This window comes from Pectinophora gossypiella, chromosome 25, assembly GCF_024362695.1.
Source record: "Pectinophora gossypiella chromosome 25, ilPecGoss1.1, whole genome shotgun sequence".
NCBI classification, from domain to species: Eukaryota; Metazoa; Arthropoda; class Insecta; order Lepidoptera; family Gelechiidae; genus Pectinophora; species Pectinophora gossypiella.
In genome coordinates, this window is record NC_065428.1 from 3,220,602 (window position 1) to 3,234,449 (window position 13,848).

Here is a 13,848-nt window from a genome sequence, read left to right on the forward strand (position 1 = left end):
GTGTGTGCATCAGCTCAGCTGGGTCTTTGGCTCAGCCAGTACAAACGCACTAACTTAGTTTAACATACACTCACGGTCACATCCCACTACTAAATTGACCGAGTATTAAGTCTACCTTTGCCTTATTAGAAATAACAAGTTGCGTTACAAAGTCCTAAACGAAACGAAACTAAATTAAAAAAATAAAATAAAATGGCGTCATTGACGAGGTTCGTTGTGTTTTATTTCTCGTAAATATTAAAAAAATTGGAGTACTTGGATTTGTCAGTGCTTATTATAATTAATTTTATAAATTGTACTTTTTACGTGTAAACTTAATTGTTGTTAATTATACCTTGGGGGCCCTTGTGAAGTATTGTTTACTAACCACCACATTTTACTCATTTACGAGTAAATCCCTTTGATTTTATTACGAAATCAGGCATTACTCATTTAGATTCTTTTAACATTTGCCATATTTATACATTTTTGTTATAAAACAACTAAAGAAAGTGTGAAAAATAACCTTGTATTGTGTTGAAACTTCAATGTGTTTGTGATATTCCCAGCCTGTTACCAGCTCCCACACAGCAAGTGTGGGACCGGGATGATGAGCGGAAGGCACAGCGTGTTGGGAGCGCTCTTGTTGTCTCGCAGACTAGCGTCCCTCCCTATGGACAAAGGAAAGGATGGGTGCCTCGGGCAGAGGAAGATTTTGGGGGTCAGTATCTTCTTGTTTCTTAACATAACATAGCATCACGCCTGCATCCCCGAAGGGGTAGGCAGAGATGTAATAGTATATACACCCACACGCCAGCTATATTTTTAGTTTTTGGTGCAAATTATATGTAGTCATTAACTTCAGTGAGATACAAATAACCATTTAGTTATTATCTGTATACTGTTTATAATACTATGGATTTAGTTACAATTTATTTATTGCTTCTCTCATTATTGTTTAATTGTTGACTTATGATAAGCCTGTAAAATTGGCTGGATTGATATTGATAATAAACATGTATTCTTGAGAAATTTGTCTCATTATTAAATTTGTTACATAGTAATTAAATAGTTTATATAGTAAGTAAATAGTTATAGTAAATAATTATAAATTGGTTTATATTTCCATTGATTTCAGATGGTGGTGCTTTCCCCGAGATTCACGTGGCCCAGTACCCACTGGGTATGGGTGCTCGTGGCAAGGAGAGCACCTCCAACGCCCTGGCGGTCCAGCTGGACGAGGCGGGACGGGTCAAGTACTCTGCCATCGCTCGGCAGGGACATGGAGCTGATAAGGTAGAACAGGATATATGTATTGTGGACCAGCTTATTACCCTTTAATAGATTTTTAAGATTAGTAGACAATGAGATTATTTCCTGTGGTATTTCTCCTGATGACTCATAAGTATCCAAAGGAGAATAGCATTTTTTTTTATATTTATTGTTGAATAGGGGATTTTCTAGACTTGTTTTTATTATTAAATTTTTCTTTTTTATGATGAAGTATAACTATACAAATGCAGAAAAATAAAATAGATAATGGGATAATGCCCAAAATATAGTTTTAGAATAGTGCCGAAAAGTTAATGAGATAGTGCCCAAAAGTTAAAGTGTCACTGCAAAGGTAAAGTACACAAAAGATAAGTGAGCAAAACATGGTTTCATCTAATTTTAAAAATGGAAGTCTACAATTTGGTAGCCTCCCAATTTGGCGAGATTATAGTTAAATTTTATTTTTTATAGTGTTGTCTTTTGATGATCCTACATTTAAAATAAACACTGTCACAACAAATTATTTATATCTTTATGTAAGTAGAACTAATTCCTACACATTGAATTGACAAGTCACTTCTCTTCTACAGATAATCTACTCCAAGCTGACAGATCTACTGCCATCAGAAGTGCTAGCGGAAGACGACCCGTCACTCCACAAGCCCTCGGACGATGACATTCAAGACATCACGGAGAAGACCAAGCTAGCACTGGAGAAGCTTACCAACGCCAAAATATCTGCTGCTATGCCCGTCAAAGCTGCACCGAAAGCTGTGAGTTGACTTTTACTTCATAGATTGAAATTGGTTTCCAGGATTTGTGCCCGATTTATGGCAGTAGGCTGACCTCCTATTACATAGGACTTAAACATAGCTGGTGAGATGGGTGGCGGGTGATTAGATACTGTACAGTCGTGGTGCTATGTTATAAATATGTTTACGTATTTATTCAGTTCCGAAAACTAAATACTCTGGGCATGTCATGCGAGCAAGCTATAGAAGATGCAAGAGATCGCGAAGAGTGGAAATCTGTTGTACGAGCCTTACCTCCCAGCAGGGGATATAATAGGATTAAAAGGAAGACTATTTATTCAGTTACCGAGATATACTCTTAATGGGGGTATTTACAGGAGAAAATTCATCCACTATGATTTAATTATTATGTATATTTACTTTAGTGCCTGGTTTGTTATTAAATTCCCTAGTTAATGAGAATAAATAATGTACACCAAGGAAATTTCCCGCGTACACTTTTTGGTGTGGATTCTGTGGAAGGTTTTGGTATAGTGCGGCATAATTCAGGACGGTACGTTGACATGACATTGCGAGTGCCAAGGGCTACATATAAAACAAGGTTTTTTAGGCTAATTTAGCTAAGTGCAGTTTTCACAAACACAGTTTAGCAACATACTGGCTCGACCATTACAGACGTTAGGGCTCACCACCTATCGCGTTGGTCTAAAAGAAAGCTCGGTGAGGTGTCTGCTTAGTTCATCTTGCGATGGATGTACCTCTTGACTACCCCTATTGGGATATAGTCGTGAGCTTATCTGTTATGTTATGTTCATAGGTTCACCAACCAGCATAGCATACCACTGACTCCAGAGGCCTGTTTAATAAAACTTACAATTGTAAATTACAATGACAATTTAATGTACTTTGCGGACTGTGTGATCACGAATATTTTGCAGTTTCATATTAGCTACGTAATGAACTCACTAACAAACTTACAGTTTTATTAAACAGGCCCCAGATGCCACTTATTTTTCCTAACCGACTTCAAAAAAGAAGGAGGTTATTTACATTGCAAATCCATCTGCTAACCAGCAGAGCACATAATTTACCCGCGTTGATAGTACCGTGTGTTCGCAGGCGCCCGCGCAGTACATCAGATACACTCCCGCGCAACAGAGCGGCGCGTTCAACTCTGGAGCTAAGCAGAGAGTTATCCGGTGAGTTTGTTACTTGTACTAGTAATGGTTGAGGACAATAATTTGTCTAATTATATCGATCAGGATAGGTAGAAGTCCCCAGAAGACTGGTGCTGATTCCAGAAGTTATACCTGTCATTTTCTTATGCGCCGAAAAGGAAAGGGACGAGTAATCCCGTTTTCATGGGGTCCGCTAACCTGAATATTCGACAGGTCAGGGTTTTTACAGAAGCGACTGCCTACCTGATCTTCCAACCCGCAAAGGTTAAACCAGCCCTATACAGGTTAAGTCACACACCTCTGGAACACATTTCTTGGGAATGTGGGTTTCCTCACGATGTTTTCCTTCACCACTGAGCAAGTGAAGTGATAAACATTTATGATCCAGACATGAATTTGAAAACAATTGTTATTATTATAAAATAAAATTACAAAAAATAAAAATAACAAAATAATATTGAATGTCCTCCACACAGTTGGCTCGACCGTTATAGACGGCGATACAGCTCACCACCTATCACGTTGGTCTAACAGAAAGCTCTGTGAGGTGTGGGTACTCAGTTCACCTTGCGATAGATGTACCTCTGACTACTAGCGACTAGCTTATGTTAAATGTGAGTTATTTAATATAAAGTTTCCTCTCCCAGCATGGTGGAGGCGCAGGTGGACCCGATGGAGCCGCCGCGCTTCCAGATCAACAAGAAGATTCCTCGGGCGGCGCCGTCCCCGCCGGCGCCCGTGCTGCACTCGCCGCCGCGCCGCGTGTCCGTCAAGCAGCAGCGCGACTGGAAGGTGCCGCCCTGCGTCAGCCACTGGAAGAACGCCAAGGGTGAGCCAACGTTATTTATATATCTTTTTAATCAATATTCATGTCCACAACAACAGCGACAACAGCTTCCGTGTGGTTAGAGCGTTGGGCTCACGATCTGGAGGTCAGAGTTCGATTCCCGATGGGGACATTGACAAAATCACTTTGTGAGACCGTCCTTTGTTTGGCAAGGACATTGCAGGCTTGAATCACTTGCCTGTCCGAAAAAGTAAGATGATTCCATGCTTCGGAAGGCACTGGCCTGTGCCCAGCAGTGGGACATATATAGGCTGTGTATGTTATGTTATTTATTCATGTAATAGTTTTTAGCGAACTGCCACCAATCAAAAGTAGGCAAACTGACATACTGTAAACAATTTACAATCGCTAAGGTTTTTTTTTAAAAAAGGAGATATTGATCATTTTTTACTGATTTCTGGGTATAAATGTTTCCATTCTTCCAGGCTACACAATCCCGCTCGACAAGCGTCTAGCAGCAGATGGACGTGGTCTCCAACAAGTTCACATAAATGAGAACTTCTCAAAGCTCGCTGAAGCTCTGTACATAGCTGACAGGAAAGCCAGAGAAGCGGTGGAGGCCAGAGCGCAGCTGGAGCGCAGACTAGCGCAGAGAGAGAAGGAGAAGAAAGAAGAGCACTTGAGGATGTTAGCGCAGCGGGCTCGAGATCATCGGGCTGGTGAGTTGAATTATTCCATGTTTTTAAGGTGCAATGTAGAACATAATTCATCAATTATTATTTTTTTGCTGTTTAGCAATAAGGTCGCCTATTGTACTTATGTTTTTATTCGTATGTTTATGTCCTTTGTATATGTCGTTGTGCAATAATAAAGTATTATTGATTGATTGATTGATAATTCAGTGATTAATGTAATATGTAGGTGGACAGTCACATAAATCACTATGAGATTTGTATTTACTCCCAGTGCAGTGCACATGTACAGTAAAATGAAGTAGCTAACGCTCTAGTGCCCAAAACTTAATAGGTTAGTGCCCAAACAAGTGTTTCAAAGTTAAGTGCCCAGAAAATAAGTATGTAGTGCCCAAAGGATAAAAGCTAGAGCGCAAAAACTAACGGTTATTACAACCTAACCCAACCAAACTCAAACTAAATTTAATTATTTTATTATTCTTTTTTTTACACTCCAAACAAATACTCACACGCGTCTAAACAGCACCGTCTGTTCACAGGAATTCGCGCGCCAGAAGACGAATTGGAACAGAATGAGATTGACGAGAGTGGCCTGACAGCCGCGGAGAGAGATAAGTTGAGAGCAGAGAGACACAAGGAGAGGCAGAGAGAACGTAACTTGTCTAGAGCTGCGCCCGACAAAAGGTAATTCAATAGGCTAGTTTCCAACAAGGCAAATCAGTTACTTTTTACTAAACGTCTTTTTTTTTTTTTTTTTTTTTGACGTGACTTATTGTAGATTTGCCGCAGATGGCATTAACTACTTGGCCGGACAAATGGGGAGCGCTAAAGGCTCTCACCCGGTACAACGTTTAAGACAACAGGCCTGAGGGTGCCCAGTTGGGCGCGAACCTCGGCTCAGGGCGTCGTCTGAGAGGAAAAATATTTGAAAGAATTAATCGACCCTAGTGGGTCGATAGCGATAAGCGCTGAATGAGGGAAATCGTCGACCACGCCGGCGGGGTCGGTATCGGGGTCCTGAAGTGTTTGGTGTCGCGAGCTGATTGGCTGCCTCTATGGCTAGAGTAATCGGGTCGTCGGGATCGTATATTACGTCCTTCGGACGCCGATACTTTTCAGTACCGTCCCTAAGCGGGATGTATTCGGAAGCCGCAACTACCAGGGGATTTGGGTGGTGCGGAGCAGAATCGAAAAAACGTTTGGAAGCTAATTTGAGCCATTGGGCAATGGTTGGCAGACCTAGGTCAATGTGCAGATTTTCATTGCGAAGGAACCACGGAGCTCCCGTGGCTTTCCGCATGAAACGATTTTGTATTACCTGTAGACGGTGGATTTGAGAGGGACTCGCATGAGCGAAAACTACCCCTGCATAGGTCATGATCGGACGGATGCAAGTCGTGTAGATTTTGACCTTATTCCTAAGGGACAATTTACTTCGCTTGTTAAGGAGACAGTGATTTACTAAACGTCAAAACACGAAATTACTATGGAATTTGTATGTAAAAGCACACTGTGACGTCATAGAAAAAGAAACTATTCTTCTATTCTTTGGTAGTAAAGAAATTATTCTAGCTGTGTAACGCCAACAATATGTGTTCGCAAAAAGGTTTTCTTTTTTAGTATTAAAAAAAAATAGTTCTCAAGAACTCGTTAGATGGCGCTTATCAACTACGTTACTGGGCCATTGCCAAGATGCCAATGATAGAAAAAAAACTTTTATTTAATTCAGGAAATAAATAAACGAGACAGACTTCTCTTCTTATTTTCGTTCTCTCGAGATATTCTAATAAGATTCTGTTTTATTTCTTCATTATTATGTTTATTTCAAAACATTATCAATGTGACATGTACGTTTCGTTCTATGATTTCAAAAAGAAAAACAGATAATATAACGTTCCGTTCCATGCAGTAAGTAACCAAGTTCAGCGCCATCTGTCAAGTAGCTAGGTTCCTCTCGAAATTTAAAAACGGAAATCCCATCATTCCCGTATTGTATAACTTGCAGGTCTAAGCTAGTGACGGACAGAGAGCGAGACATATCGGAGCAGATCGCGCTCGGGATGCCGGCTAAAGCCAACCAGGGCGGCGAGGCCATGTTCGACCAGAGACTCTTCAATAACAGCAAGGGAATGGATAGCGGTAACTTTACCATTACGATTATCTTGTATAACAAAATTTCACTTTTTTTTGTTTTGGTTTTCCCCGAAGGGTAAGGCAAAGGGAACTATGCCCATACAGCCATGTCTTACGTATTTTTTTTGTTGATGATTAATGAAATGATGAAAGGTGATGATGATGAAACCTAAGCCCCCACCCTCGGAGTAGACTCCTACTCCGAACCCCAAACGAATTAACTCAAAAGTCCGCATAAACTTTCGAGTTATGAAGCTGCTTCCTGACACGAAGCGAAAATAGGCAGATACACTTTGTTTATTGTATACTCCGATATAATTACACTCGCGAATGTCTTCCGACTAACTTAATGCGATCATTAACCACAAAACACCACTTCGTATTAATTATTTAGATTATTCAATGAAGAAAGCAACTGTCCCGTTCCCGTTTCCCGCCAAAAAGCCACAAAATTTCACCCTAGACGTTCTTAATTTTTTTTTTTTAAGAACGAAAAAAATAACAAAACAGTTATTAGTTATATTTATTTCGAGAAACATCACTCATAATATATGTTAGTTATTGTGCATACACAATTGTATCAACGAGATGCCTATTCAATTCGCCCGGGTTATTCGTTCTTTTTCATATCTATCTCTTTCCTTTTCGGCGGATAAGAAAATGACAGGTGTAACTTAAAATAAAATTAAATGGTGTTTACAGGAATCAGCACCATTTTTACTTTTAGCCTTTGTTTCGTGATAAAGTGGCTATAGCTTAGAAAACAAATGTTACGTAAAGTACACACTATCCAACGGCCTCCGTGGTCCAGTGGTTGAGCGCTGTACTCACGAACCGGAGGTCCCGGGTTCGAATCCCGGTGGGGACAAATCACAAAAATCACTTTGTGATCCCTAGTTTGTTTAGGAAATTACAGGCTGATCACATGATTATCCAAAAGTAAAATGATCCGTGCTTCGGAAGGCACGTTAAGCCGTTGGTCCCGGTTATTACTTACTGATGTAAGTACGTAGTCGTTACATAAGTCATGTCAGGGGCCTATGGCGCTTCAGTAATAACCCTGACACTAGTGTTGATGGGGTTGGTAATCCACCTCACAATCCACATGATAGAAGAAGAATACACACACTTTTAAAGTCGTAAGACCGGTTGTTATTTTAAAATCAAAACCCTAGTGTTTTAACTATTATGTCTGGGAATCTCATCGGATTTGGAAATGTGTCGATTTAGGAGGTTAGATACATACTAAAGTATGCCATATTTGCGCAGGTTACGGGGACGACGAAGCGTACAACGTGTACGACAAGCCGTGGCGCAACCAGGACGGCGTGGGCGCACACATCTACCGGCCCTCCAGGCACGCCGACAAGGACAACTACGGCGCCGACATTGAGGCCATCGCTAACACTCGCAGGTGACCAACTAACCACACTATACAGGGTGATAGTGACATCCACACCCTGGCCACATCAAAGCAATTCATCTGAAACAGCAATATTGCTAATTGACATTTGTTTGCATTGCGCACTTACTTTTATATGCGCAAATGTCAAATGATAAGAAAACGATAGGAACAACTTAAAATAAAGTGTCTGAAGGAATCGGCGCTATTTATGTTTTTTTTTTTTATCCAGGTTTGTGGCGGACAAGGAGTTCGCAGGCACCAGCAGTAACAACACACGCGCCGGGCCCGTGCAGTTCGAGAAGGACGCCGGACCCAGTCGCGAGGAACCCGTTAGTATACATATATCTTACCTCGGCACGTTCGTAGAAGCGACAAGTATCGCGGGCTTCGACCATTTCAATTCCATCAATTTATTTGCGCATAACCAATATATACATCAGATGCAAACCAATATAAGAGATATAATATAAAAAATACATAAAAAAAGTTTCATTTAGGCAAAACCTACGACACACATATACACATATATTAAAATATACACACATTAATATTTAGTTGGAAAACATAAAGGTGTGTGGTGCCGCAGCTCACCAAAAAAGGCCAGTAATACACTTACACCACATACTAAACTTAAACTACACTTATACCAGTGGTGCTAATTCCTGCAGACGCCATCTAATTTTAAGTTATACCTGTCATTTTCTTAACCGTTCAAAAAAAGAGACGGGTAATCGACAAGCATACGGTCACGAGCATTAATATGTATACACTTTGGTACCATGTCACATTAACTTTTTTGACAAATTGAACTGTAAGTCTCACTAAATGTCAAATATGTTAGTGCGACAGAGTCTTAAAGTGGGTACATTATATTGCTCATGACTGTACAATTTATGGAAAACATTGCGAATACACGTCAATTTTAAACAGAAATCTAAAACAACCGTCCAAAAATTTTACATCGGCCGATAACCCGACAGAATTAAGTAGACAGCACGTCAAACGGACTGCATACCAGCGAGATGCCTATTTTATTCGCATGGGTTATTCTTGAACAGCCTCCGTGGTCTAGTGGTTAGAGCGTTAGGCTCACGATCTGGAGGTCCGGGTTCGATTCCCGATGGGGACATTGTCGAAATCACTTTGTGAGACTGTCCTTTGTTTGGTAAGGACTTTTCAGGCTTGAATCACCTGATTGTCCGAAAAAGTAAGATGATTCCGTGCTTCGGAGGGCACGTTAAGCCGTTGGTCCCGGCTATTAGCCGTAAAAACACCTCCACCAACCCGCATTGGAGCAGCGTGGTGGAGTATGCTCCATACCCCCTCCGGTTGATTGAGGGGAGGCCTGTGCCCAGCAGTGGGACGTATATAGGCTGTTTATGGGTTATTCTTCATTGGACAATGCCGCTGTCACTGTCCTGTTTCTTTTAAAACTTCCTTTTTTATTAATGGATTTTGAACCATTTGATCCCAACCTCAAAATAAATTTTATATTTTGATTTAAATATTAACTGTGGTTATTATACCGTCCCACATCCAAGTTGATTTCTGATAGCAGTTGTCTGGAAGAAATTGTTTCAGAGCAATAAGGCCGCCCATTTGTACTGTTGCTAAATGTTTGTATGCTTTGTTTGTGTGTAACAAAGTACAATATTTGATTTGATTTATATGACATTTTTTCCACTTGTGTGGTGTCCACAGTCTCGCAGCCAGCAGGCTGATGCGGATCTGGACCCGTTCGGTCTGGACCGGTTCTTGATCGAGGCCAAGCGAGCCGACAAGTCGGGCCGCAAGCGGGACCACCACGACCGACACGACCAGCACGGCAAGAAGCGACGCGACTAGTGAGGTACGACTACGACCACCACATACTGTAATCGCCATTGGCTCGTATAAACAAATAGATTACCGATCTCTGTAACTAAGGGTCTACGGCGCATCTTGTCACTAAGCGACTGCGTGTAAAGATCGAATTTAGTCGTTTTTACAAACGATATTGCTCTTTATTTTAACAACCATAACGGTGCTAATTCCTGTAAATACCATCTAATTTTATTTTAAGTTATATCTGTCATTTTCTTATCCGCCGAAAAGGAAAGGGACGGGTAATCGACAAGCATAAAATTTATGGAACGCACGTCAATTTTAAGCACAAATCTAAAACAACCGTTTAAAAATTTTACATTGGCCTATTGGCCACCCGAAAGAATTAAGTTGACAGCACACGTCAAACGGTTTGCATACCAGCGAGATACCTTTTTGATTCGCCCGAGTTAATCATTTACACATTCTTCCTAAAATTAAGAGCTGTCAATCATCCTTCCCTTTCCTTTTCGGCGGATAAGAAAATGACAGGTATAACTTAAAGTAAAATTAGGAGGTGTCTGCAGGAATCGGGGCCAGTATCTTGATTTGAGGGAACGAATATAAGTTAGTCATAAGGTCATAGACTATAACTCTACATAACTTATTGTAAATACGTATATATAGAAAAACGTGATAAAATGGCGGACTTATTATGAAGTTTTCATTGATTAAAATCCATAAAAGTTAAATGGAAAAAAGAAAATGCTTTTCATTAGTTTTAGATCTGTCTTTATTTACTAAACAGTTTCATAATTTATCTTGAATCTAGCACACGACCCAGTTTCTGTTGTATAAACAGTTTTATTCCTTATTCTATGGTGTGAGTCAAGCGTTCTACCTACGCTACCACGGCTTTTGTCTTTCCGAAATTAGTCTATGCCATTCTTCTTCTTATCGTGTGGATTGTGAGGGTGGAATACCTGGTGTCAGGGTTATTACTGAGCTGCTAAAGGCCCCTGACATGGCTGATGTAATGACTACATACTTACGTCGGCAAGTAGTAACCTATGAAGCATTATTTATACATACATACATAAACAGCCTGTACACGTCCCACGGCCTCCCCTCAATCAACCGGAGGGGGTATGGAGCATACTCCACCACGCTGCTCCAATGCGGGTTGGTGGAGGTGTTTTCACGGTTAATAGCCGGGACCAACGGCTTAACGTGTCCTCGGAATCATCTTACTTTTTCGGACAATCAGGCGATTCAAGCCTGAAAAGTCCTTGCCAAACAAAGGACAGTCTCACAAACTGATTTCGACATGTCCCCATCGGGAATCTAACTCGGACCTCCAGATCGTGAGCTAATGCTCTAACCACTAGACCACGGAGGCTTTTATGAAGTTATGAAGCATTAAAAGTTCCCAATTACTTTGTTACAGGTTACATTGGCTGTGTATACTACGTTATTAGTTATAACAAGTTGTAGAGGAATTGTGTAAAGTAAGTTTTGAATTCAGCTAGATATAGCCTTACCAATAAAAAGTAAATAAGCAACGAACATGTGTATGTATATAAGTATTTGAGTATCAAGCAAAGTTGTATCGAATTATGTCTTAATGAGGCTACGTTCCTCAAAAAATATAGATGGTGCTGTACAGATTTTCCTCCGTTTAACCTCCTAATTTTATAGGTAAAAATGGTAACATACATACATCTTTTGTCTTTTTATTATTACTCCCAGGCACAATTACATCTTATTCTGATCAAAATAAAGAGAAGCAATACAGGTATAACTCCCGGCAAACTTCTTGAGCATCGAGTGTCGTAGTGGGGTAAAGTTCGCGCGCGTACACTTCCATGCAAAAAAATTAACTTTTGATTATTTTCTTAATTTCATTAAAAAAAAAAAACAATTATTATAAAAAAAACTAAACTTATATTATTATAGTTTATTAAGACTTATATTATTATATTTAATAAAAAACTAATCGTCACGTAAGTATGATATTCCTTCCATGAGGTTGAAACCAGCAATACCAGAGCTAGTGCTAGGTTTTGGGTCTGTAGACATAGACCTCGTGCTAGTAACTAATTCTTAAACTTAAACAAATGAGTAATAACAAAAAAAAAACGAACAAAAGAGCAATAACAAACGTGCATTACATAGTTGAATTGGGATTGCCTGTAATGACTATGTAAATTGTGTATAAATAAATAAATAAAACGTGACAGTTTTACTGCACGCAAGTGTATTCGGGAGTCAAAGGGACGAAGACAGAGTGCGCGGGGGAAGTATCGACTGATATACCAATAGCCGGTCGATGCGGGACTCACCCGCCCCCGCGCCCCGTACCGCACCACCAAAGAGATCTAAAATTCGGTTGTGCGCAGTCAAGGTCGATGCTCAAGAAGTTTGCCGGAACCTATAGCAACATAATTCTATACATAATGAGATACAAATATCAATGTTATATATGCTTCTGCCATTCATTGTATTTTGGAATCATTATGTACCCGAGAAATGAGAAAATAGGTAGTTATCAAGCTAAAGCTGTACAATACCATCTATGTTGTTTTTGGTGAACATAGCTAATAATATACTTAGGAATATACATATTATGTTCACCGCTTTGTTTTTGGTGAACATAGCGAATACTATTTACGAATATATGTTCACCGCTATTTATTTTTTTTATTGGTAAGGCTGTTATTGTAAGGTACAAACACAAATACTTACTCTAGTTACAAAAAATACAGCATTCTTATAATTTATGACACTATTAAAGTACCTTATGCTGTAAATTTTACTACATCATTAGTGTCCCCGGTCTTCATTATGTATTCCCTTTCCGGGTAGGCAGAATCCCAAATCAGAAGACACTTGATGAGAAGATATTCACTTGGAATTTGTGTTAAGATACATATTCACCTGTTGCAAGTTGTTTTGTGGCTCTGCCCGCCTCGATAGCGATGATGGGCGTGAGTCTGCCTATCATAGATATGATGAAGTAAATAAATACGAAATGGTAAATGGATTATGGTTAAAATACTGCCCAAAGTGTGCCTTACAATGTGCAGAAGTAATAATTTGATTCGGTTAGTGAGTGGTTGTATAAAGTAGGTTTATGTAATAATGACAGATACATTCGTATAGACGACAAAAACCGGACCTGTCAAATCTTCAGGTTAGGTAAGCGGACCCTGTGAAAAACGGGATAATGCTAGGATGACATTCTTATAGCCGGCAAATGCTCAATTCTTTGAATGGTTATCGTGATCAGTTTGAGAATGAACTTACTTTAAGTTCTCCGGTGGAACTCAGAGCATCAGAAGTGTTTTTACCTTGTAAATATGCTAAGTACGATTTCAGTTTGCCTCATAACTTTTTAGGTTAAAACTTGTATCCTCAATTTGATATTTGCCTGCATTTCATCATGTATAGTCTTATACTAATATTACGAAATGGTTTTGTAATTAGGCTTATTATTAGGATTTAATTAAAAAGATTTATTCCATTTTTTTGTTTTATTTTATAGCTGAGGGATTTTCCAGGCCACAATAATTTTATTGCATTCCATTTTTGAATGTTGACATTATTTTAAAATAAGAATGGGATCAGAAAGAAAACGCGCGGGAAAATACGGACGTGTTTGAAATTTGCAAAAATAAGAGAGGACATTTTGAATAATTTTAAGTTATTTTAATTAATTGATGAATGTATTTTAAAACAGTACTCATTTTTGAAAAAGGATTGATACTTTATTTTTTATAATTACTTTCCTATATGACAGAACTTTGGACTACGTATGGATCATAATCATAGTGCGAGGAGTGGATGT

General features: G+C 39.5%; 1 protein-coding gene across 1 annotated transcript; it reads left to right on the forward strand.

Annotated features, from left to right (window-relative positions):
* Positions 1-142: 142 nt before the first annotated feature.
* LOC126378091 (puff-specific protein Bx42) lies at positions 143-13,524 on the forward strand. The gene is made up of 13 exons (XM_050026254.1): positions 143-209; positions 549-700; positions 1,118-1,275; positions 1,842-2,024; positions 3,123-3,202; positions 3,829-4,010; positions 4,454-4,687; positions 5,200-5,344; positions 6,666-6,799; positions 8,063-8,207; positions 8,428-8,527; positions 9,900-10,047; positions 11,449-13,524. Exons 1-12 carry the CDS (start codon positions 193-195, stop codon positions 10,041-10,043), a joined length of 1,674 nt encoding a protein of 557 aa, XP_049882211.1. The 5' UTR covers positions 143-192; the 3' UTR covers positions 10,044-10,047; positions 11,449-13,524.
* The last annotated feature ends 324 nt before the right edge of the window (positions 13,525-13,848 follow it).